At 43.4% G+C, this 24,773-nt stretch overlaps 1 protein-coding gene across 3 annotated transcripts in view; it reads right to left on the reverse strand.

Moving 5' to 3' along the window:
* Positions 1-8,141: 8,141 nt before the first annotated feature.
* The window catches only part of LOC133457978 (lysine-specific demethylase 4A-like), a 52,060-nt gene continuing 35,428 nt past the window's right edge, over positions 8,142-24,773 (reverse strand). For 2 of the 3 annotated variants that reach the window (XM_061737396.1, XM_061737395.1), the window contains exons 18-22: positions 23,110-23,298; positions 22,443-22,613; positions 20,938-21,057; positions 11,999-12,091; positions 8,142-9,032 (exon numbers count right to left, since the gene is read on the reverse strand). In XM_061737396.1, coding sequence (XP_061593380.1) covers positions 8,892-9,032; positions 11,999-12,091; positions 20,938-21,057; positions 22,443-22,613; positions 23,110-23,298 — 714 coding nt within the window. In that variant the 3' untranslated portion in view covers positions 8,142-8,891. The remainder of the gene's footprint in view (positions 9,033-11,998; positions 12,092-20,937; positions 21,058-22,442; positions 22,614-23,109; positions 23,299-24,773) is intronic. The other variant, XM_061737397.1, reaches the window with a different exon arrangement.

Here is a 24,773-nt window from a genome sequence, read left to right on the forward strand (position 1 = left end):
CACATGACGCTGCATGCACGTTCTCCCCGTTCTCCCGTGCCGGCTTCACTGTTGGCTGCAGTACCCCCGACGGCCGTCGTGGTGAAGGGTGGCGCTAGAGAGTCTCATTTCTTAAAAGGAGCCTCGTGCTCCTTTAAGTGTCTTAATGGTCTTGGGGTTTCTTATTTGTCTGCACTACTTTTCCCCTATGGACCCTTGCGGACCCTGAGCTCATCCGGCCTTTTAACCATAACAAAAGTTAGAACCATTCAGTTATTATGGTCCCCGATTGTGGAACAGCCTCCCGGAACCTCAGGGGAACCTCAGGAACCTCAGGAACCTCAGGAGAACCTCAGGAACCTCAGGAACCTCAGGAGAACCTCAGGAACCTCAGGAACCTCAGGAGAACCTCAGGAACCTCAGGAGAACCTCAGGAGAACCTCAGGAACCTCAGGGGAACCTCAGGAACCTCAGTAACCTCAGGAGAACCTCAGGAACCTCAGGAACCTCAGGGGAACCTCAGGAACCTCAGTAACCTCAGGAGAACCTCAGGAACCTCAGGAACCTCAGGGGAACCTCAGGAACCTCAGTAACCTCAGGAGAACCTCAGGAACCTCAGGAACCTCAGGAGAACCTCAGGAGAACCTCAGGAACCTCAGGGCTGCAGAGAACGTTGATGTTTTTAAAAAGAGGCTCAAGTCCCATCTCTTTAATCAGGCTTTTAACTGACTCATTTAACTCTTTATCATTTTCTATGCTCACCCCTATTTTGATTGGATCTTACTACTCTGTTTTATATTAATCTTTAGTTTAGTTTATCCTGTTTTATTATCTCATTGTTTTATCACAATGTTACATTTAAATCTTTTAGTCGTTATTGTAAGATTTAAAGGTGAAGTTAATTTACCAAGGAAATATATTTACAACGTTTATGTAACAGTTAAAACCCTCTCTTGAATGTATTTATTTGGTTTTACCTTCTTACAGTACGTTTGCCTCGGTCTAGGGCAGGGATCAGCAACCCACGGCTCTAGAGCAGCATGTGGCTCTTTAGCGCCGCCCTAGTGGCTCCTGGAGCTTTTTCAACAATGTTTGAAAATGGAAATCGATGGGGGAGGGAAATATATTTTTTGTGTTAATGTGGTTTCTGTAGGAGGACAAACATGACACAAACATTCTGAACGTTTTCCAATGCTGTAAAAATGTGTAGAATAAATATTACATTTCAACATTTCTGTTAACAAAGATTTCAACATTAATCTCAACGTTTCGACTTCTTTCACAAAATTTCAACTTTTTTCTCAACATTTCGACTTTTTTAATGATTTTTTTCTCAAGATTGTACTTCAACATTAATCTTGACATTTCGACTTTTTTCTCGACATTTCGAAAATCTTCCCCCAGTTATAACTAAGAAACATGCAGCATGTGTTGCCTTCATTCTAATTCTGATACAAGACTTTTCATTTTTTGCGGCTCCAGACATATTTGTTTTTTGTGTTTTTGGTCCAATATGGCTCTAAAACATTTTGGTTTGCAGACCTTTGGTCTAGGTCATTCCTGGCTCCTGATTGGTTGGTTTAGTCACATGGGGTCAGAAAGAAGGAAGTTGTTGTCATGGTGATTTCTGATGCCGGGAGCTTGAGTAAAAGTTCTGCTGAAACTCTCTCACGTCTGCTGTTTCCTCTCATGAAAAGTGTCTGAATATCCAACCCTCACGTTACATTATTTATGGTCTATTTTATACATTCTATTGTTTTATTTTCTTAGTTTCTAAAGTCTTGCTTTCTAGACCTACTTTTAGGATTTTATGTTATACTTTTAAACTCTTTTAGTGTGTATTTTAACTTCATAGCCTATCTTCCCCTGCTTTCTTGTAGCTTTTATCTCCAGTGTTTCCTCATGGGGAGCCTCCATGCTGGGAGTGACTCTGGCCTGCAGGGGGTCGTCCTGGGGGTGGTTCTGGCCTGGATGGTGGTGGAGCTCTGCACCACGGCTTCACCGCTGTGGGGATGGTCTCTGTGGAGGCCCCCCCTGTGGAGGCCCCCCCCTGTGGAGGCCCCCCCTGTGGAGGCCCCCCCTGTGGAGGCCCCCCCTGTGGAGGCCCCCCCCTGTGGAGGCCCCCCCTGTGGGCCGGGATGATCTCTGTGGAGGCCCCCCCTGTGGAGGCCCCCCCCCTGTGGAGGCCCCCCCTGTGGAGCCCCCCCCCCCCCCCCTGTGGAGGCCCCCCCCTGTGGAGGCCCCCCCCTGTGGAGGCCCCCCCTGTGGGCCGGGATGATCTCTGTGGAGGAAACCCTTTAGGGTTGCCACCTTTCAGAAATAGAAATAAGGGACGCCCCGATTCCAGCAGTGCAGGAGCCAAAAAAAAGGGACATCCCCAAAACTTCTAAACTGCATAGAAATGTATTTATTTTATATGAAAAAAACTAAATGCTTTGATTTCAAGTTTAAAATTGAACTTGCATGACTGTACAGACAGCCAACCATACTAGCAACTGAAATATCCTCCTATGCTACTGTATGTCCACATCAGCCCAGATGTATAATATAGCTACAGGTGAAGAATATGGTGTAAAAGTTAACTATTAAGTTTTATGTTTTATGTAAAGCGCTTTGTGTTGCATTTTTTTATTTTGTATGAAAAGCGCTATACAAATAAAGATTGATTTGATTTGAAGTGTACACCAACCAGGGCTGGGGCTTTGCTGGCTGTCTTTCTAACCGTTTGACAACCAAGACTTGATCAAAAAGTGGATTTCTTTGTTTCAGTTTGGTTGTTCAAGGTCCAGTAACTGAACAACTTTCACATCTAATTGTGGCGAGACAAAGAAATCAACAACTTTGTTCTTGCTTTCAGACATTACAGAGTTACAGATCAAGCTACACGATGTGTAACGCAGACTAGACCTGATTGAAAACCGTCACAAACCTCCCAACAGCTCCACACATCAGTGGTGCTGGTCTGAAGTGGTGCTGGCCCCGCTCCAGCTGCAGACAGGCTGCTGCACTCACATGAACTTCACCTACTTTAACCCTGGATTCACACTGAAAGCGCCTCAGGCGTCAGGCCATTCATTCATTCATTGTCTATGAAAGCGCTGCGAGAAGCGTCGGAGGCCACGGAGGCGTTGGAGGCGTCCAGAGCGTCAATTTGAAGTTGAAAAATCTCAACTTTACCCTGGATTCACACTGAAAGCGTCAAAAATCGCCTGTGGGAAAACAGTGGCCATGAAGCTGTTCTCATCACAAACACGCCATAGCGTGTTGTGATAGTTGAGTGGAGTTTTGTTAGCGTGAGTGTATCTTGTAGAAGAAAAGTAAAGTTTTATTTGTTTAATTTGTTGGAGGTCAGCAGGAGCTGCGGAGAATGCGACGGGAGATCAACTTAAAAGTGTCCAACTGTACCTGTCTGGGAGCAAAAAACAATCATTAAAGATCAATAACCCCATGCATCTTTGTGTGTCCCTGGCCTTAAAACCCGCTCAAAATGAGACTCTCCAGTCAGCATCACATCCCCATCGGTTTATCCAGAGCAGGTGATGTGACAGAAAAGAGCTGATGCAGCTCCACAGGAAGCTCTGATTCAGAACCAAGAACCAATTATTGGACATCAAATCAGGTTTTGGAGCGAGGGACATTTTCCATCAGAGGGGGGTGGAGGGAGGATAAAAGTGAAGACGCCTCCCTCTTCTCAAGGAAACTGTCCCACACAGATGGTTGCAATGGACGGAAGAGTATTGGGGCCATGCAGGAGAAAAAGTATTTGAGAGGGGAAGATTTTTTTTTTTATTGTGCACTTCGAGAAAAAAGTCCAAATGTCGAGATTAATGTTGAAATACAATTTCACGAATAAAGTCAAAATTTTGCCTTTTTTCTCAACATTTCAACTTTTTTCTCAACATTTTGCCTTTTTTCTCGAAGTGCATAATGAAAAAAAAATCTTCCTCCATAAAATATAATTTTTATTTTCCTCTTGCTTGGCCCTAACACTCTTCCGTAGCAATGACATTAATTAAGAGCCTACATTTTATTTCTGTTCTTAATTCAAACAAACGTAAACTCAGGTGGATGTGATCTGAACTTTGGCCGCAAATCAATCAGGTATTTTATACATTTGTAATCAACACTGAAAAAATACAGTTTCTAACAAATCATCAGTAGTGGACACAGTTATTGAAATATCCAGGACCTGAATAAAGTGCAACACCTGGAAGGTAAGACGTGTGGGGAGGGTCCGCTAACTCACGTTTAGAGGACTAGACTCACATCCCAAGATAAGGAGCCGGTTGACCCTCACATTGGAGGGGGGAATAAAAACGGTCCAAATCATCCCCCCTGAAATAAAAACGGTCCAAATCATCACCCCTGAAATAAAAACGGTCCAAATCATCCCCCCTGAAATAAAAACGGTCCAAATCATCCCCCCTGTAAAACTGCCATCCCCCCTTTCCATCCCTTATGTCATTTCATCAATGAATGTGGTTTTACTGCTATTTCAACATTTAGAGTTATCACCAGAAAAATAACACCAGAAAAATAACTTACTTGACAATTTTCACCTGTTTCAAATAAATTTTCACTTGAAATAAGTAGAAAAATCTGCCAGTGGAACAAGATTTATCTTCTCATTACAAGCAAAAAAATCTTGTTCCACTGGCAGATTTTTCTACTTATTACAAGTGAAAATCTACTTGAAACAGGTGAAAATTGTTGTTTTTTCCAGTGATGAGTCTTGTTTTAAGTGTAATGAGATTTTTTTTACTAAAATGAGACATTTTAACCAGAAATAAGACAAATATTCTTAAGATTGTGAGTTTTTGCAGTGATCCATGTTACTTATCCTGTGAAGGACAGAGTCATATTGATAAGTTCAGAAAAGTGTTTTTTATTGTTGTGTTTTGATGTATTTGATGTAAGCCCAGTGGATATTTAAAGCTTACAGAAGGCTGCATTTAACTGCTGCTATGTCATTCCTGCAGTATTTCTGCAGGTGTTTTGGTCACTTCTATTAATGTAATATATTATATTATTTGTAATCAGCACTAATTATCTGTCCCCATATGATAAAATCCACCATCCCCCGATTCTTTTTTTACAACTTTAGTACTGCTGATAACCGATGTCCTCCAGGGTCTGATGAGCATGCTAGTGGTCCCTGGTGAATTTCCAAGCCCCCTCGTGTTTGTCCGAGTCTTCCATGAAGGAAAAAGCAGTTTAGACCCAGAAAAAGATGCATAAAAGTCAGTGTGAATGATGGATGAAGTTGCTCCTGCGTTAGAGGTGCTGGATGTTCCTTAAAATGTAGAGCAGGGCTAGAAAAGTCCCAACCAGACCCCTCCATCTCCCACATGTGTGGTAAAACATAGTGCATAAAATAAATAAACAATAGTTGATATTGCATTAGACACTCTGTAGTGCGGGTAAAGTTTTAAAGAGACGCTCCGGGAATGTAATGCCTGTAATGTGTTATGTTTGATGAGCCATTTTACCGCCCACACGCTAGGGTTGCCACCCGTCCCTTGAAAAACAGAATCGTCCCATATTTATAAACTAAAGTACCTGTCCCGTATTGAGCTGAAAAGGGACAAACTTTGTCCCGTACTGTGAGAGTCAGAAAATAGTCCTAAAATGCCAATGGAAAGCCATGACTGTAGCTACAGTCATGTCTTTGAGGCAAGTTTTCTACAGACTTTCTGTTTGCACTTTTGTTACTGCACTAAAAATGTGCACTATTACAGAATGGATGTTCTGCTTTCTTATATCATATTACCTGTATCTTATATTACATGACTTATATTAATTTATACAATTTTAAGTTAAGCAGGACAGGTTTCTGTTTCAGAAAGATACTTATTTAATTCAGTTCATTTTGTTATTTTGTATTAAAGTGAATTGCTGGATAACAATTTGTTTTCCATGTGTTCATGGCATTCAAAAATATGCATCTAATTCAATTCAGGTTCGAGTCAAATAGTTAGGAAATCGTTTCACTTAGAAAAAAAAATAGGGACTCAAAAAAACCACAGCAGGGTGAAGGCAATGGGGTCGGCCGGCCCTGTTGATGAGGTGTCCCTTATTTATTTTTCAGGGAGTTGGCAACCCTACACACGCTTCTCCTAGAGCCGCCAACTTGTGTCTATTTGTGCGAACAGAGAAGCCAACGGAGCCACAGCTGGATAGCTCTGCGGCCCGCTGGCTCCGTGATGGATATTGTACCAGGTGGCTGGGAGATTAGTGTATTCCTCCACAGTGGCGGCTTGTCAATAGGGGGCGCTAGGGCGCCACCCACATTAAAATTACAGGAAAAAATATAGACACAGTGCACATAAATTATGTAATAAAAAGTAATTATCACATCTGTGCACTCAGAAAATGTGTGTGACTTTTAATTTTTCAAGCCTTCCCATCCCATACTGGGTTTATTCAGAGTTGTTTTTTGTGCAGACAGAAATACATAGGTTTCTATGGCCAAATGAGTGTGTATTGTATGTTCTTAAACTTTTCTTCCATGTGACTTCATGCTGGTCTCTAATTGGTTACTCAACGGTTCTCCTCCGTGGCCAATCAGTGTGTTTTCTGTCATTCTTCATCCAATCTGATTGATTCATGAGCTGTCAATCAAAGTCACACCCCTGACAGTGTAGACGCGCGACTGTATCTGTCACTCGCTACAAACGGAGTCACAACCATAGACATGTCTCCTCCTCCTCCTCCCATGGAGCTGCTGTGATACGTCAACGTCGCCGCCATATTGGATGTTCAAGACTGCGCTGTAAACTAATACAAGTAAATTGACTTATTTTCATAAAGCTCCTTTCTACAAAGAAATGTACGTTTTACGTCTCATTTATTCATTCACACATGTCCAGGTGCCTGGCCGTGCTGAGGGCCAGGTCAGGGTCACATGACTACAGCACCCTTATGGGTGACTTCTACAGATTATTAGTGAAAGCTTGTTGCAGGATGGATTCAGGAACCCTATAAGTTTAGTTTGACCAAATAAAAACAGTCAACACCCCGTAACGCAGACCTGGATGGCCGTGTGTCCACATGTCCACCTGTACCTGGGGAGGACACATGACGGCACTGAGAGGGGGAGTGGAGCTGACGTTCACCTCTCAGGTTCAGAGCCCCACCTCATCGTGTGAAGCTGCTTTTAGGAAATTCACTTTGATCCAAGTAGAACTTCATCATTTCACTGCAGCCTGGAAAAGTAACATCAATCCCACGTTCAGATGAACTCCACGTTCAGATGGACCCCACAGATGGATCCTAGGTCTGTGTTGAAAACAAAACGATTTTTCCGATTCTAAATCGATTTTCATATTAATTCCTAAAAATCAATTTGTATGTCTAAAGATTGATTTTTTTTCATTATTACATTTTCGCCCGTTGAACTTTAATCCCAGTAGTCACGTCATTTAATTCACACATGCGCTGTTGAGCTGTTGCAATTATTTTTTTGCACTTTAAATGGATATTGAAAGGCATATTTGAGTGATTTATTTCTTAGTTATTTATTTCATACAAATAACTTTTTGAATTGTTTTGTTTATGCCCAAAAAAGGATGTTTTGTTGGACATGAGAATAACTAGTGCCATGTTTTTGCCTTTTAAAAGTATGAAAACATTAAAGTTTTCACTTATAATTGCATAAATTGTCTATATTTCATTGCTTTATATACTTTCTTTGGGGTTAAATTTGCATAAAATGCTAAAAACCAAATTCTCAAATATTAAAAACCAAAAAAAACAGAAAATGGAAAAAAATCTAACCAATTTAATCCGTCTCTGTTTCCTCTCTGCATCTGTTTGGTAATTCTGCCCCACGATGTTTCTGTTTTCAGTTCTATCAGCATTCTGGGAGCTGATTGGTCCTTACAGCATCATTAGCTGCAATACTTGCTGTTGAATCTCAATATAATACTAGTAGTAATATGTTGCAGAACTACAGTCATATCATTCATGCAACAGCTCAAAAAACAGTTTTAATAACACTAACCCAAATCAATATCGGATCGAATCAAATCCTGGTAATCGACTCTGAATCTCAAGAATCGGAATCTAATCTATTGTTGACATTTGAATGGATCCCCGGCCCTGGTGGATCCACGTTCAGATGGACCAGCTTCAGAACTCAGACAACTCAGCAACTGTTCATTAGTGAAATGACTAGAATTTATTTTTTTTCTTGGTAAAATGTCAAATATATACTGGATACAACTTTGCTCCGTTCTTAACTGAATAAAAGCTAAATGGTCAAAATATTTCAATATATCACTTATATCAAATATTTTTTTCACCAATAACAAAATGACCAACATGTAATAAAGATATTAAAAACACACTCAAATGAATAATTAGCTGTGAAGTTGGAGTGAGGAGGGGGCAGGACCTAAAACATGACAATAAACATCTCATTACAATTAACGCAGCTATTTACAAACTTTGGATAAAACCTTTGAAATGTGTCGGAGACGATTGCCTTCCTACCTTTAATTTTTTTGAAAGAAAAGAAAGAGGGAAATATCCCGAGGCTCGCTGAACCGGCACAGGTTCACTGAAAAGTCTGTCCAGCGTCGCGGCAGGACACGCTGTCGTCCCCTCGTCATCTCCTCGGAGAGACTTTACTGAGGGGATTTCCACGCTGGAGTCGTGTGCTGCCGTCAACACCGGGAGGAGTCCTCGGATAAAACCCAAACTTAAAAGCAGAAGAGTCTGGACTGCAGTCCGACGCAGAGAAGACAGGTCGGACTTCCCGGGATGGAGGAGTGAGGAGTAGAAAAAGAGCAGAGTGGTGTGGAGGAAGTGCTCCAGGGCCCGGCTCCGGGGCTCCGGGGCTCTGCCAGGTTAAGGTGCCGGGACGCGTCCGTCAGTCCGTCAGTCCGTCAGTGCTGCTGGGGTGTGGGTTCCTACTCCATGATGGCCCGGTAGATCACAGGCTCGATGTAGTCGCCCCGGTAACGGGAGTTGATCACTCGCTGCCTCTTGGACTCCCGGATGATGTCCTTCTCCTCGAAGATCCCGTCAAACCTCATGTCTGACGCTTTAGACTGCAGAGACGGTGACAACGTTCACAATTATGTTTGATAGATTATTTAGATAGATAGATAGATAGATTTATTTATTGTACCCTTGGGTAAATGTGGTTTACAGTGAGTGATTCCTCATACAATCTAAAACCAGACACTCAACAACACAGGATAAGATAAAGTGACAACAGTTTTAGCTAAAAGAACAAAGAACAAGAAGGACGGCCCCAAGATAAGAATCAAGATAAGTTAAAACATCAGTAGATAAAAACACTAAAATATTCAAACCAAGCAAAAGGATAAAAAATATGCCTTTTCATAAAAACAAGATAAAGGAAACAATACAAAACATAAATACAAGGTTATGTTGTAGTTTCTCTCACTTATTAATGGCACTGATGGCTGCTGGTACTAAGCTGTTTTTGTAGCGTTTGGTTTTAAAGCAGGAAAAACCGGATGGAGCAGCTGAAACTTGACATTTAAGAGGGTGGGAGTTGTCTTTTAAAATAAACTCACCTTTAAGAGGGTGGGAGTTGTCTTCTTTTAAACTAGAGCCATCTCTCCTCTGTAACTGTTTAGTATACAGGGATTCTGGATGAAGCTGAGACTCTCCAATCAGCTTGTTCGACCATTTCACGATTTGGTTTAAACAATTTTTGTTTTTAAGGGACACATTTCCAAACCATGAAGCAAGACAGAAAGATAAAACTGATTCTATAATATAGGGCTGTCAGTTTAGCACATTCATTAGATTCATTAATTACACCGCTAATTAACGCGTTATGAAAATGAACGCAATTAATTATGAGTGTCAAAATGCGGGAGCATTTTAAATGTGTCCCATTGAGGGAGCCGTAGTTCACTGGGCAGTAACAGGTCACTTCCTCCTGCTGCTGGTCAAACTAACAAAGACCTGGACGACTCAGGGGAGACTCAGCTAATCTTTGTTAGGGCCTTTGAACGGCAAGTTTATGTATAAAAAGAAAGAAGACGGGACTATCAACAAGAACGCAGTGATTTGTACATTTAGTAAAAAAGAATGTTCCTATCAGCGGAGCTGCTCCAGCCTGAATTATCATTTAAACACTAAACATGTCCGGATAAGTTCCACTGGAAACGTTACAGCTACTAGTACTGGAATTGCTGTATTGATCAGCTTTAGTTTTAATTTTGAATTGAGAGTCTGCTTAAGTGACTATTTGAGACTCAGCCGTATTTTATTTCTGAATTTTATTTATTTAACTGTATTGTATTTTTGAATAATGTACCTGGCCTAATTGGTTTGCTGATGTGCTTGAGCTTTTTCTTTTGAATTTCATTTATGAAACACACTTCACTAATAAAAATGTGGATTTCAAATCTTCTCTTCTTAGTGTATTACATTGATTTGTCACACACTGCAATTTTGTAAATTCCTAAAATTCTAATTCTTTATTTGGGGACCTTTAGCATATATGAGATTAAAGTGCGATTAATTAGATTAATTAATTATAAATCCTCTAATTAATTAGATACATTTTTTTAATCACCTGACAGCACTAAAACAAACCCAGACCTGGATTATCTAGGGGTCATTCTTAGGGGTGGGTAAAAATATCGAAAAATCTATTTATTGCAATTCTCCCCGCCCTGATTCAATATGGATTAATCAAAGCCTCTGAATGATTCACCTCCTGGCCAGTGGGGGCGCTGTGGGCAACATTTTCTTATGATTGGCGTTTTGTGGACAGTGGCTGCACGTGACCAAACAACAATAAAAAAGCGGAAAATCTTTCAGATCAGACGTTTGGACGCATTTTGAATTCCCATTCAAAGATGGAACTAGAGAAAAGGACAAAAGTAGGGAGGTGTGTAAAGCCCCTTTCACGCAGACCGTCGCCGGCGATCCCATCGGCAGAGCGGTCCGCTCTGCAGCCCGGCTCTGCGGCCCGGCTCTGCAGCCCAGCTCTGCAGCCCAGCTCTGCAGCCCAGCTCTGCAGCCCAGCTCTGCAGCCCGGCTCTGCAGCCCGGCTCTGCAGCCCAGCTCTGCGGCCCAGCCCTGCGGCCCAGCTCTGCGGCCCAGCTCTGCGGCCCGGCTCTGCAGCCCGGCTCTGCAGCCCGGCTCTGCAGCCCAGCTCTGCAGCCCGGCTCTGCAGCCCGGCTCTGCAGCCCAGCTCTGCAGCCCGGCTCTGCAGCCCAGCTCTGCAGCCCAGCTCTGCAGCTCGGCTCTGCAGCCCGGCTCTGCAGCCCAGCTCTGCAGCCCAGCTCTGCAGCCCAGCTCTGCAGCCCAGCTCTGCAGCCCAGCTCTGCAGCCCAGCTCTGCAGCCCAGCTCTGCGGCCCAGCTCTGCGGCCCAGCTCTGCGGCCCAGCTCTGCGGCCCAGCTCTGCAGCCCAGCTCGGCGCCGCGCCTGCCTGCCCTAATTGAACATTTTTTAATTCCACCGTGCCGCGCTGAGACGACATCTCGGCTGACTCTGCTACCCGGCGTGGGCGCGGCGCAAACCGCACTCTATGTGAAAGCAGCTCAAGTTGTGCCAGGCAGAACTAAAATACAACAGCAACGAGACAAACCTGCGGATCATGTTGACACAGAACTGGCATGTGTTTGTTATGTTATTTTAACTTTTGTACTACAGTCCAAATGCACAAGTGAGCCATTATGGTGCTGCTAAGTTGAATTGCTCAGTTCATTTCTATGTGAAGTTACATGCCACGTGTTATAGGCATGAAAATAAAAATAATGAAAAATTGCCAACAGGTATGTGTGAATTTCTAGGCTTTACTGAATCGATATCGAAGCATTTAAATCAATATTGAATCGAAATCGAATCAAATCCTAAAGAATCGAAGCCAAATCGAATCGTGAGGTTCTTAACAATCCCCTAGTCATTCTGTCTGTCTGCATTGTCCCCATTTACCAGGACATGCAGCATGTTTCCTGATGAGGATGATTACTACTTTCTATAGTTGCAGTAGAAACTGCTCAGGTGAAACTGTTGTGCACGCACCAGTCTGGACTTGACTCTCTTGGGGAGTTCTTCATCCAGGGAGTACACATCGTCTCTCTTGGCTGTTAGTTGCGACCCATCTTCAAATTCAACCTGCATTTCAGAAAAGACAAAGGAAAACACAGTCAGAAGTCTAGAAATCATGATTGCATGTGCTGAAAACCAAAACCGAAAAGGTTTCTCTTCTGAAACTTGTACTTGCTGCTCAATCAACCGTGCACCGCTTAAAATAACAGCTCGTCTGCCCAAGCTGCCAAAATTGCTGCTGTAGCAACCACAGAACATCATCATGACCCGGCGGTGGAGGGGCTGATCTCTGAGAACATGAGACGCTGATGGAGAAGAGCTCCTGGAACTCGCTGAATGCTGTTCAAACAGCCTTGCAGTAATCCTCACAAGAACCAGGGACGTCCTCCTGGACGTCAGACCTCAAACCCGGGGACGTCAGTGGGGACTCCGGAGGGAGGGCCCAGCTTTCCTCTGCAGACTTGTCCGGATCAGGCAACAGCACGGGTCAATGAGGCCCAGCAGCAACTCACTGCAAAAACTAAATCTTACCAGGAATATTTGTCTTACTTCTAGTTAAAATGTCTCATTTTTAGTCAGAAAATCTCATTACACTTAAAACAAGAGTCATTACCAGAAAAATTACTTATTTGACAATTTTCACCTGTTTCAAGTACATTTTCACTTGAAATAAGTAGAAAAATCTGCCAGTGGGACAAGATTTATCTTATTACATTACTTATTACAAGCAAAAAAATCTTGTTCCCCTGGCAGATTTTTCTACTTATTTTAAGTGAAAATTTACTTGAAACAGGTGAAAATGGTCAAATAAGTTATTTTTCCAGTGATGACTCTTGTTTTAAGTGTAATGAGATTTTTTTTTTAACTAAAAATGAGACATTTTAACTGGAAATAAGATATATTCTTGTTAAGATTTTGAGTTTTTGCAGTGTATACAAGCAGAGGCTTTTAGAACATTTTGACTTGAGTACAAATCTTGTGGGCTGGATTTGAAACTTCTTAACAAACAGGACGCAGAGAGTCAGAGTTAATGGGTTTTTATCTGACATGTGTTCCTCCACAGATTCACCACCAGGGGGCGCGCTCTCACCCTTGTTATTCATCTTATACACTAATATGTGTCAGAGCACTTTTAACAACCGCCTCATTTTAAAGTATGCAGATGACTCTGTGATTGTTAGCCTGCTGCAGGGAAATTAAAATGACCACATGGTTGACAACTTTGTCAAGTGGTGTGAAGACTCATACCTACAGCTCAATCTGACAAAGACCAAAGACAATTGTAATCCAAAGAATGCCAAAACACCTGAACCAGTTAGGATTAAGGAAAAGTCATTGAACAGGTACAGTCCTATCAATATCTGGGGACAATCGTTGACTCTACCCTAAACTTTAAAGAGAACTGCAGAGCTGTGAGCAGGAAGGGACACCAGCGGCTGTTCTGTCTGAGGACGTAGTCCCGTTTCCCCATGGATAGGACCACTTTTTTATCATGCTTTTATTGAATCTGTTTTAACGTTCTCACCAGCATTATAGCTCAGAATCCTGGCCCTAGAAGAAAGGAGCTAACTCAATCAGATCATTAGATGGTCGGCTGGTTGGGGAAACACAGCTGGGCCTGGAGTCGCTGGACGTGAAGCAGTTGCAGCTCCAGCTCCATCCCATAATGATCCTCCCACCCCTTAGAGAGTGAGTTCCAGCTACTGACAGGGCTCCAGACTAACTTTTTTCACTAGGAGCACAGTAGCCCCTAACTGAAAATTTTTAGGGGCACAATCAGAAATTTTAGGAGCGCACATCGTTTATCGACACGCTAACCACATTTTTACATTTCTACTACATTTCAGTGTATTAGTAATACGTATTTCATAATAGATTAATGAATGACCACAATGTGCTGTTTCAAATGCAGTGTTACATTTTATTGTGCACTTTTAAAGATGCCGCAACATAAAGTAAACTGACAGCACCATTGCTGTCATTATATATAAAAAAACTAAAATAAAATAACAAAGTGCTTAGTAACCTTTCAGCCATGAATTTAACTGTTAAACACAGTACTTAACAAATGTACAAATATTGGGAGTACTGGCCAATAACATTTCCCTACTTGTGTCTTTACTAAAACCCTGAACTTGCACCAGTCGACCAAATTCACTGCCTTCACTCAAATAACTAAGGATCTTACCAAGAAATGTTCTTATTTCTAACCTAAAAATGCCATTACACCTGATAACACACATCACTTAAAAGGTTAGGTGTTTTTCCCACGTGTTAAAATTTAACCTTCATTTGTGTCAAGCAAATTTTAAGTTCTAGTTACGTTTTAAGTTAGAGTTTTGGCAGTGTTCAAAATAAAATGATGAGACCTGCTGTATTGGAGAACATTTTCTTTTTTTTTTTTTTCTTTACCGGGTGAAGGCTGATTTATGGTTCCGCGTTACAACAACGCAGAGCCGCCGCCATAGGCTACGGCGGCGGCTCTGCGTCGATTTAACGCGGAACCATAACTTAGGTTTTAGGGGAGCATATCGGAGAACAACCAGAAGAATATAGAGTGGATTAAAAATAAAAGTTAAGCACTGAGCTACATGTATCTCCCGTCTGGGCCATTGCAGACTCATGGCCTGAGCATGATGTTACTAAAACCAAACATACCCGCCGCCTCTTTCTTCTAACTTTATGTGCGCGGCGGCAGAGCGTTGTGTCGCATTAAATGTGGTCCGGCCGTAATACCTGCTTTGAGCTGGTGAAATTAAACGAAAAAAATAAAGAAATAAATAGATCCCCCAACTCATTCCCTTTCACACTCATTGGCCTGCAAATATGCGGGTTCATTGACGCACCCCTTCCACGTTTAACGTGTAAAAGAAAAAAAAAAAAAAAGAAAAAAAAACACTGGCAAATTTACTGGTCGCACGTGTGCGAGTGGACATGAAATTCAGTCGCACATACTCAAATTTTGGTCGCAAAATGCGAGCATTTGGTCGCAGTCTGGAGCCCTGTACTGCCATCAGGACGCAGGTTTAAAGTCCCCAGAACTAGAACCACACGCTACAGGACCAGCTTCCTCCCTGCTGCTGTCTCTCTTTTAAACAAATCCTAACGCATTTCATTTATTGCTGAGGTCTATCCTGCTTTTAACTTATTCATGTCTATTTATTACTAATATTTAATTTCAACCACGTTTGTTCCTTTACTGGATTATGGAGACTTGCTGTTTATGAACGCACCTGTCACTTGTTTGAGAAAGCTGGACACTGTATATCACTGTGCCCTACGTTTTATTACAGGATGTGGAAATCTTGTCCACCACTGCACTTTGTATGCAACTGCAAATTGTCCGTCTCTAGCCGCCCGCAGACTTTCTCGATGGTTAGCGTTCATTTATAAATCTCTTCTTGGGCTGGTTCCCTCTTATTTATGTTCTTACATGTGTAGAGTCTCTAATCCTTACAGCTTACGCTCACAGGACGTTCGGCGCATGTTCGTTCCTACAGCCAACACTGAACTTGGGAAAAAAGCCTTCAGTTACGCTGCTCCCCGGTCATGGAATGACATACAGAACGATCTGAGATTACCTGAACTGATCACTCTGGGGGAATTTCCATCAATTTTAAAGGATCGAGAAACTAGTTCTCTCGGGCAATGTGCTTGTTTTTAATTCAAATGGTGCCAAAAAGTTTTCAAATGATATGGACCCGTTTATGTTGTATGTCATTTGTGTTCCTCACTACAGTGTGTGATTGCTGTTTGTTGTTTTCTGTTGTGTTTTCTGTTGTAACTTATGCTGCCCTCTTGGCCAGGTCGCTCTTGGAAAAGAGATTTTTAATCTCAATGAGTCTTACCTGGTTAAATAAAGGATAATAATAATAATTATTAGAAACCCTGACCTTGGTTTTTACTTTCTTTATCATTCATTGTTCTTTGCCCTGTGGGCAACATCTACTTTGATCCTGTTCAGTGAGCATCGTGAGAACCTGGCATGTCTGTCTTGTGCTGTCGTAAACCTGTTCTCTGGATTTATACTGTGTCAAATTAATGACTGTAAAGATTGTGTGTGAGATGCTTCTCCCATCTACGGCAAAACAAATCTACCTACGGGTACTGATTTATGGGTACTAAGTCAACTTGAACTAGAACAATCCTGTGGTTCTTTTGCTGCCAAATGTGATTGTAATGCTGGTAACAGGACTGTTGTGCTCAGGGCCATGTATGAGTGGAACTCATTTCCCAAACACATCACACACACAAACAGCATAAGAACATTCTAATTATTAGTTAAGCAACATCAACATCTGAACCGGTATAAGTAACAATGATAGAACCTTGAAATATTGACTTAAACCAGCAGCTGCTGAGACTGATTGACCTGCTGGAAATGGAAACATAGTTGGTTTTGACTGGTGTTGAATGTATTTTTTTCTTTCTTCTTTCTGTATTAGATCAGTTGTGAAGTTCTAGACTATAAAAATAAATTTCTTAATTTGATATTCTCTTTATTTATCTATTTATTTGGTTTGCTTTTATTATGTTATGTTTAGTACTGTATTATTTTAAAATGTTGGCGGACCCCAGGAAGAATAGCTGCAGTCCTGCTGTAGCTAATGGGGAGCCTAATTAAACAATTAAACACTTAAACTCCTGCAATTACTCTACCGACAGATAAATCCCTACAATATCCACTTATTTGTGCAACACACACCTCGAGGCGCTGCCGCTCTGGTATGTGTACTGACTTGCATGTGCATGTTTTATTCTACGACGTCTTTAGCACTTCAAATATAATTGTATCAATAATGACAGTTATAATTCTGTTCTATCAAGTCTGCGTTGAACCGTTGAAAGTATGAGACCTGTAAAGAACTTTGAAGTGAAAAGTCCAAATGTAATTAAAGTAAGAGGCACTTGGAAGTAAGCAGCACGATGAAAACCAAGATGCAAGGTTGAACTTTCCTCAAAGAAAACAAAGTGTGTGACAGAAAAGCAACAACGTGATTTTAATCCAGGACGTGGTGCCAAGTGTGGCACATTAATGAGGGAAATTAGCTGAGATTCTTCCCTTGGAATTGACACGGTTCCTGTTTCAGCATGAAAACGATCCTAGAAACAGTCAAGTGTTGAGAGTGGCAAAACATCAGCAGAAATGGCTGCAACTAGTGGAGAAGACGGGATAACAGCTGAGTATCAGCTTAAATTAGCCCGTACAGTTACCAAGAACCAGTGGTCCATGGACATTAATATTTGGTACAGTTACCAAGAACCAGTGGTCCATGGACATTAATATTTGGTACAGTTACCAAGAACCAGTGGTCCATGGACATTAATATTTGGTACAGTTACCAAGAACCAGTGGTCCATGGACATTAATATTTGGTACAGTTACCAAGAACCAGTGGTCCATGGACATTAATATTTGGTACAGTTACCAAGAACCAGTGGTCCATGGACATTAATATTTGGTACAGTTACCAAGAACCAGTGGTCCATGGACATTAATATTTGGTACAGTTACCCCAAGAACCAGTGGTCCATGGACATTAATATTTGGTACAGTTACCAAGAACCAGTGGTCCATGGACATTAATATTTGGTACAGTTACCAAGAACCAGTGGTCCATGGACATTAATATTTGGTACAGTTACCAAGAACCAGTGGTCCATGGACATTAATATTTGGTACAGTTACCAAGAACCAGTGGTCCATGGACATTAATATTTGGTACAGTTACCAAGAACCAGTGGTCCATGGACATTAATATTTGGCCACGAATCCAGTTTCCTGATATTTATATGTACTTAATTTCTACTCCGGGGAAATACACGAAGCAAAGCTTGAATGCTTACAAAAGTCTTGACGCTTGGTCCGACTTCAAGTCAGGATTTGTTGTAGAAATTAAAGTGATGAGACAAGGACAAGGGTGACCGAACTTTATGATTTGATCGTTTAACGTTAACTACCCAAAAATCCAACATTACCTGATACAAAATGGGAACCACAAATCCACGTTTCGGTGACTGGAATCCAGTTGTTTCTGTGAATTGCAGCGATCCATTTGTCTCTCTTAAGCTTATTTTTCATCAGTCTGTAAAACGATAATTCAGATTTCTTGCTAGTTCTATGAGTACAGTCGATTCCCACAACAGCTCTTTCCCATTTTAGATGTTTTCCAGTTGCTCAAACTGAAAGTTTACGCTGACACTCAGTCTTCCTGCCGCTCAGTCTTCCTGCCGCTCAGTCTTTCTGCCACTCAGTCTTTCTGCCGCTCAGTCTTCCTGCCGCTCAGTCTTTCTGCCGCTCAGTCTTCCTGCCGCTCAGTGGGCGTAACCGGTTGTGAAGTTGCATCTGTGACATCATGCACATTCCCTCTATAGTGAGAACAGGCATTTGCACTAATGTGGGCTCTGTACTTGGAGACAGAGCTGAGCTGCTTTGTTTCCTAGTCCATCTATGGCCACCAACTCTGGGTGGTGGCAGTGGATACCAGCAACTGGCTGGCTGAGTTTCCCCTGCAGCATTGCTGAACTCTCTAAGAGACGGGGCACGATCTCAGTCATCAAGGAGCGACTTTGAGAAGACTCGCTGCTCCTGCACATCCACAACCAACTGAGGCAGTCTAGACATCTGGATTAGATGCCCTCTGGACACATTTCTAGGATTTTATTGGAGAAAAAGTCCTAAGGAAGACGCAGAACACCCTCCTGAGGGGCTAAAGGTGTTAGTTGAGGAGAGCGAGGCCTCTAGGCCACGTTTACACAGAGCTGGGTATTTACAAAAACGGATATTTCCCCCTCTACGTTTTGAAAAATACCATTTCCAGGAACCCGCATAAATATCTGTTAAGGTGCTATGAGCAGCCAAACCTACAGGGGGCAGTGTAACGAAAAGATGAAGTCATGCTAGCCAATCATACCCCTTTTCCACCAAGCTGGTTCCAGGGCTGGTTCTGGGCTAGAGCCAGACTTAGCACCAGTTCTTTGGTTTTACACAGCCTAAGCACCGGCTCCTGGCTCTCAAAACTAGACAAGGTGCTAGACAAGAACCATGTCTTTGCTGGTCCAACTTAAGAACCACGTTACGTCGGGGGCTACGTGCTTACGTCAGGGGCTGGGGGCGGGGCTGGGGACGGTGTTACTGAACAGCCAAAGCAGAATAAACACGGAAGAGCACCGTTTTTAAACAACGGAGCGTTGAAGAAGGCGGTTAAGTTAGCAGACTCTTTTATTATTACATCCATTTATTTAATAATGGATGTGGACGCGAGGCTGCCGCTCCATCGGCGGGTTCCCGGCCCGCGGGGGCGGCTCCCCGCCGGGGCGGCTCCCCGCCGGGGCGGCTCCCCGCCGGCTCCCCGCCGGCTCCCCGCCGGCTCCCCGCCGGCTCCCCGCCGGCTCCCCGCCCGCTCCCAGCCCGCTCCCCGCCCGCTCCCCGCCCGCTCCCCGCCCGCTCCCCGCCCGCTCCCAGCCCGCTCCACGCCCGCTCCACGCCCGCTCCACGCCCGCTCCACGCCCGCTCCACGCCCGCTCCACGCCCGCAGGGACGCGTCCCCGCCGCTCGACCCATGGTTCCTCCAGCCTTCAGCCCGCTTCCGCATCGCAGCTCCCCAGGAGCATCTACTCATTCAGACTTGAGTTTCTGCATAAAAATGCGTTTTGATTACATTTCTAGCAAGAAATACATATTTTACTTTCATAATATTCACTCAGTGAATGTACATAATCACTAGTTTTCCCGTTTGCCGAAGATCACGTCAGAATAAAGGGATGTATGGTTCCGCGTTACACCAACGCAGAGCCTACGGCGTAGGTTACGTAACCTACGCCGTAGGCTCTGCGTCGATGTACGCGGCGACGCACGCCGTAATTTCTTAACAGGCGTAGCTACAACTGATAGATTTCATCTATTAAACCAATATTTATCTTCCTAAATGATTTATTTCATCCAGCGTAATTCTCAACAGAGCTGCAGGTTTCTCCCCCGGGACGACGGCGCAGGTTGAGCCGTCTGAGGAGCTGCTGTGCCCCGGGGCTGCCGGCTCTCCAGTCACATTTCTTATCAGGCGTTATTTGGATAAACTGAGCCCAGGTTGGGGATCTTAACGGTTACTTTTAAGCCTGAAAAAAATATTAAAACTTAATAAAGTGCCATATTAACAGCGCTACAGCTGAAATTAAAACAGCTTTTGGCTCTCAGCTTCCTGATCAGGGTAGGGATGAAAACGAGGGGGAGTGGTGGTGACGTACACAGTAACGTGATGACGTGGCTCTCTGGCCAGCTGCAGGCCAACACCAGCTGTGTAAAAGCAAACGGTTCTCAACCGGTTCTTACTAGACACAACCGCGAACCGGCTCTAGCACCAGCACTACCACCAGCTTGGTGTAAAAGGGGTATCAGAATCCTGGAAAAAAAAGTTACTTCCGAGATGAAACCAGAGTCTTTCAGAAATGATCGTTTTTGTGACTTTAAGCTTCGTTTTCGTGTAAACGAACGGCCAAAACGCATGAAAACACCACTGTTTTTGCTATGTGTAAAAAAGGCCTCTAAGATAAGGTTCAGTGATCCAGCTCATCTGAGTAGCTCCTTTGTCCTGATCTGGAGACGACAGCCAACCCATGCTGTTCTAGGTCCAGCCGGACGCAGCAGGATCTGACATCAGCTGTACTTGGACTGGCTGTACTGAAAAAGAGATGGGCCGAAGGTCGCTTCTAAAACTAAACTCAATATAATTCTTTATCTATCAAAAGGATCAACTCAGGATTATAATCAACGTGAGGCAAAAGTAAAGATCTACTTTAAACTCCATGAAGTCCTGTATTTGATACATTATAATTCCACTGTAATTAATAACAAGAAGGCCAAATGTTGTTTTATGACATAATAAACTGACAAAAATGGAAAAACTAAATCTTACCAAGTACATTTGAATTACGTGAGCTGCCACAAATTTGGCGCCGTACACCAGTCCGTCCGTCCACCGCACCTGAACCACGTCGCCCTGAGGGGGGGGTCCCAGCTGAGCGCAGTCTCGGCTCTGTGCAACAAAACAAAGGTTGGAGGGTTCTGAGAGTTCTGCAGACTCTTCAGACTTGGGTCAAACTGGTCAGAGTGGGATTTGATTCAGTGGTGCAAATTTAAACTCAAGTGTTAAACACGACAGATTCTTATGCTGGATTCACAGTGAAAGTGTCAGAAATCTCCTGTTTCTCAGGATTCCTGCATCTCTGCTGCTAAAGTCTGTCCACCTGCAGTGGGCGGGGCTAAAGCTGCAGAACTGGAGGAACAAAGTGCATATAGTCTACACATATCTATATATAGCTGCACATCTTCACTTTCCTCTTTCACCATGGATCACACTTTGGGAAGCTTCTTTATATTCCAGCGTTATTTCCACTAGATAAGAGTGAGTTTGATCCTTAACCAGGTTGGTCCTGGATCAACATCAACCATCATCATTGGTCCCGGTGAAGCTGCAGTCTGTCTGGTGAACACTGACACACCGGGTCCCAGCGGATCTGCTCATAGTTTAAACTGTGTTCTGGGATTAATAAGCACGGTTTTTATTATTTTGTGTTGGATCAATGTAGCAAATAAAATAGTTCAGACCATCAGTTCACCCTCAACCATCAGTTACTGTTTCACATGAGCAGTTCAGGTAGAAACATTTAGTTCAGGTAGAAACATTTAGTTCAGGTAGAAACATTTAGTTCAGGTAAAAACATTTAGTTCAGGTAGAAACATTTAGTTCAGGTAGAAACATTTAGTTCAGGTAAAAACATTTAGTTCAGGTAGAAACATTTAGTTCAGGTAGAAACATTTAGTTCAGGTAGAAACATTTAGTTCAGGTAGAAACATTTAGTTCAGGTAGAAACATTTAGTTCAGGTAAAAACATTTAGTTCAGGTAAAAACATTTAGTTCAGGTAGAAACATTTAGTTCAGGTAGAAACATTTAGTTCAGGTAAAAACTGCAGTCAAATCAGCAAAAATGTCAGTTTGCTGGATGAAATATATGATTTCCTGATAAATAAGTGTGTTAGTGACAGCTCTGCTCATGTGTGCATGTGAATGAGTGAACGTTTGTGTGAACATGAAAGTACAATCTGCATTTAGGCTTCAGGAATCCCGGTCTGTGATTGGACGCTGCCTCGGCGTCGCCGCTGCTCATTTAAATAAAGTTGAGGTTTGAAAACTTCAAATTGATGCTCTGGACGCCTCCAACACCTCCAACACCTCCAACACCTCCAACACCTCCAACACCTCCGTGGCCTCTGACGCCTCTAACAGCGCTTTCATAGAAAATGAATGGCAGCCGGACGCCTATAACGCCTGTGACGCCTGTGGTGCTTTCAGTGTGAATCCAGGGTCAGTCACTAAAGACCAGGGCAATGCAATGTCTATTAGAAACTTGATAAACCTACCACGATGTCCTCTGGGAAGAGGTTGTCGCTGAAGGAGCCGTCGTCAAAGTTGACCTCATAAAAGGTTTCTTTAGAGAGCTGCACCACGTCGCACTGGTAGTAGCGGCCGTTCTTGTGCTTGCATATGACCTTCTGGCCCACGGTGAGCTCGTGCATGGCTGCTTTGTTGCGCTGTGAGAGGAAGAAAAAGAAAATACGTCTTTTTCACATGCTACTACTACTGAGGACTGGATGCTACAATGCTTTTATCATTTGGGAAACTTTCTTTTACAATACAAACAGACAATCCTACGGAAGAGAAAAAATATTTGAGAGAGGAAGAATTTTCTTTATTGAGCACTTCCAGAAAAAAGTTGAAATGTCGAGAAAAAAGTCGAAATGTTGAGATTAATGTTCAAATACAATTTCAAGAGAAAAGTCGAAATTTCGCGAATAAAGTCGAAATTTCGCCTTTTTTCTCAACATTTCAACTTTATTCACGAAATTTTGACTTTTTTCTCAACATTTCGATGTTTTTCTCAACATTTCCACTTTTTTCTCGAAGTGTATAATGAGAAAAAAAATCTTCCTCCTCTAAAATATTATTTCTTTCTCCTGCCTGGCCCTGATACTCGTCCGTACAATCCCTTCACTGATGTGCAGAACCATGTTTGCAGAAACCCAGTACCTCTGTCTGGGCGGGGCCTTTGTGTCGACAGCAGGTAACGTGCACCACGAAGGGCCAGTCGTCCGGCTGCAGGAGCACGCCGCCCGCCTGGGCGCAGGTAGGGTGGTAGGCAGTGGGGCAGCGGCCGTGAGAGCACTGCACACAGCAGCCTGACGCCTTCTTCATCCACTTCTTACAGTAGTAACATTTCTAGGACAAGAAAACAGAATATAATAAAACAATAATACTCATTCTGAACCACGAATTAGACTTTATTGGAGCTTTTCCACTAGAACCTACTCAGCCCAACTCGACTCAGTTTGGTTCTTTTCCTCTAGGGGTTTAACGTGCCGAGTAGATACTTTTCTGTATCTATTCTGCCGAGGTTCTAAGCTGCTGAGTCGGCTGTATCTGACATCATCACACTACAGGCCACTGATTGGTCGGGGGGTTGGAGTCAGACGTCTGAGTCAGGAGGAGGAAATCAGAGAAAGAGACTCTGACGGATTCTGGTTCATTTTATTCAACCAGCAACGGCAGCAAAAGTCTGTTTCTGATCCAACTCTGAGGGTCAGATGTTCATAAACCTGGTGCTGAGGAGAGAATTTAAAAGGGATCTAGACGGAGATAAGGAACGACCAGATCTACCAGGAGATCTGTCTCTTCATAGCTGCTCACGGCTCCAGCTGACTTTTCAGCAGCACAGAGACAAACAACAAAAAAAAGCGTCGCCGCTTGAAGCTTCTCTCTCTCTCATATTTTTTAACTTGATATCAAACACAAGCCACAGACCCAGCAGCACATCTATCATCTCCTCCAGGTTCTACATCTTTAGTGTTGTTGTCTTCTTCGTTTAAATACACAATCAAATACGTCACAGCAGCTTCACTCCAACCTCCTACTTCTGATCTGGGTATTGAAAACAAACGAGGGCGAGTGGAGTCGGGCTGAGTAGGTTCTAGTGGAAAAGCGTCATATGTGCATGACGGAGGTTAAAGCTGGTGAGTCTGCTCCATTTCCCCAACTTCTCCCTCCTGATTGATTATTCCTCAGCTCCCCCCTGCCAACTGGACGAGGTGGGGTGTGGCGTTTATCATACGACTCATTTTTCAGTGTTGTGCTCGCCCATGTGCCCATGTGAACTTATAAAATGTATGAACACTTTGTAAAAGTGTATATTCAACTTTGAAACGGCTCAGCTGAAAATCGGCTGTAATGTGCCTCCAAAAATGGCCGACCTGAACTACAACCCCCAGCATGCCTTGCGTGGGGGGGGTGGCGTCTACAAGCGGCGCGCATCCAATCGCAATGAGGCACCGATGACGTCACCGCAGCGTGCGTAGGATCAAAACGCCGCGCTGCGCGTTCATCTTTCTCTTTTTCCTTCATTCAACTGACGGGTCAGGACGTCTTTTTGGCTCCTGCGGCGTGGTCTGGCCGGAGGATCAGCGAGGACCCGCGGCGCAGACAGCGCCGGCTGCATCTCTCTCTCTCTTTTACTCTCTCGCTTCTCCACTTCATCTCATCCGAGCTGGATCGTTTGGCTCTGGGCCAAGATCCCATCTTCCTTTCTCCCCCTGGCTGGGGGGAGGGGTAAGGCCCGCATCGGACCGGGCCCGCTCCGTTGGACCCGCGGTTGAAGCGGCGGTCCCCCGGGGAGGCTCTGGCTTCCACTAACTCTGTCC

Source organism: Cololabis saira, chromosome 13, assembly GCF_033807715.1.
Source record: "Cololabis saira isolate AMF1-May2022 chromosome 13, fColSai1.1, whole genome shotgun sequence".
Taxonomy (NCBI): Eukaryota; Metazoa; Chordata; class Actinopteri; order Beloniformes; family Belonidae; genus Cololabis; species Cololabis saira.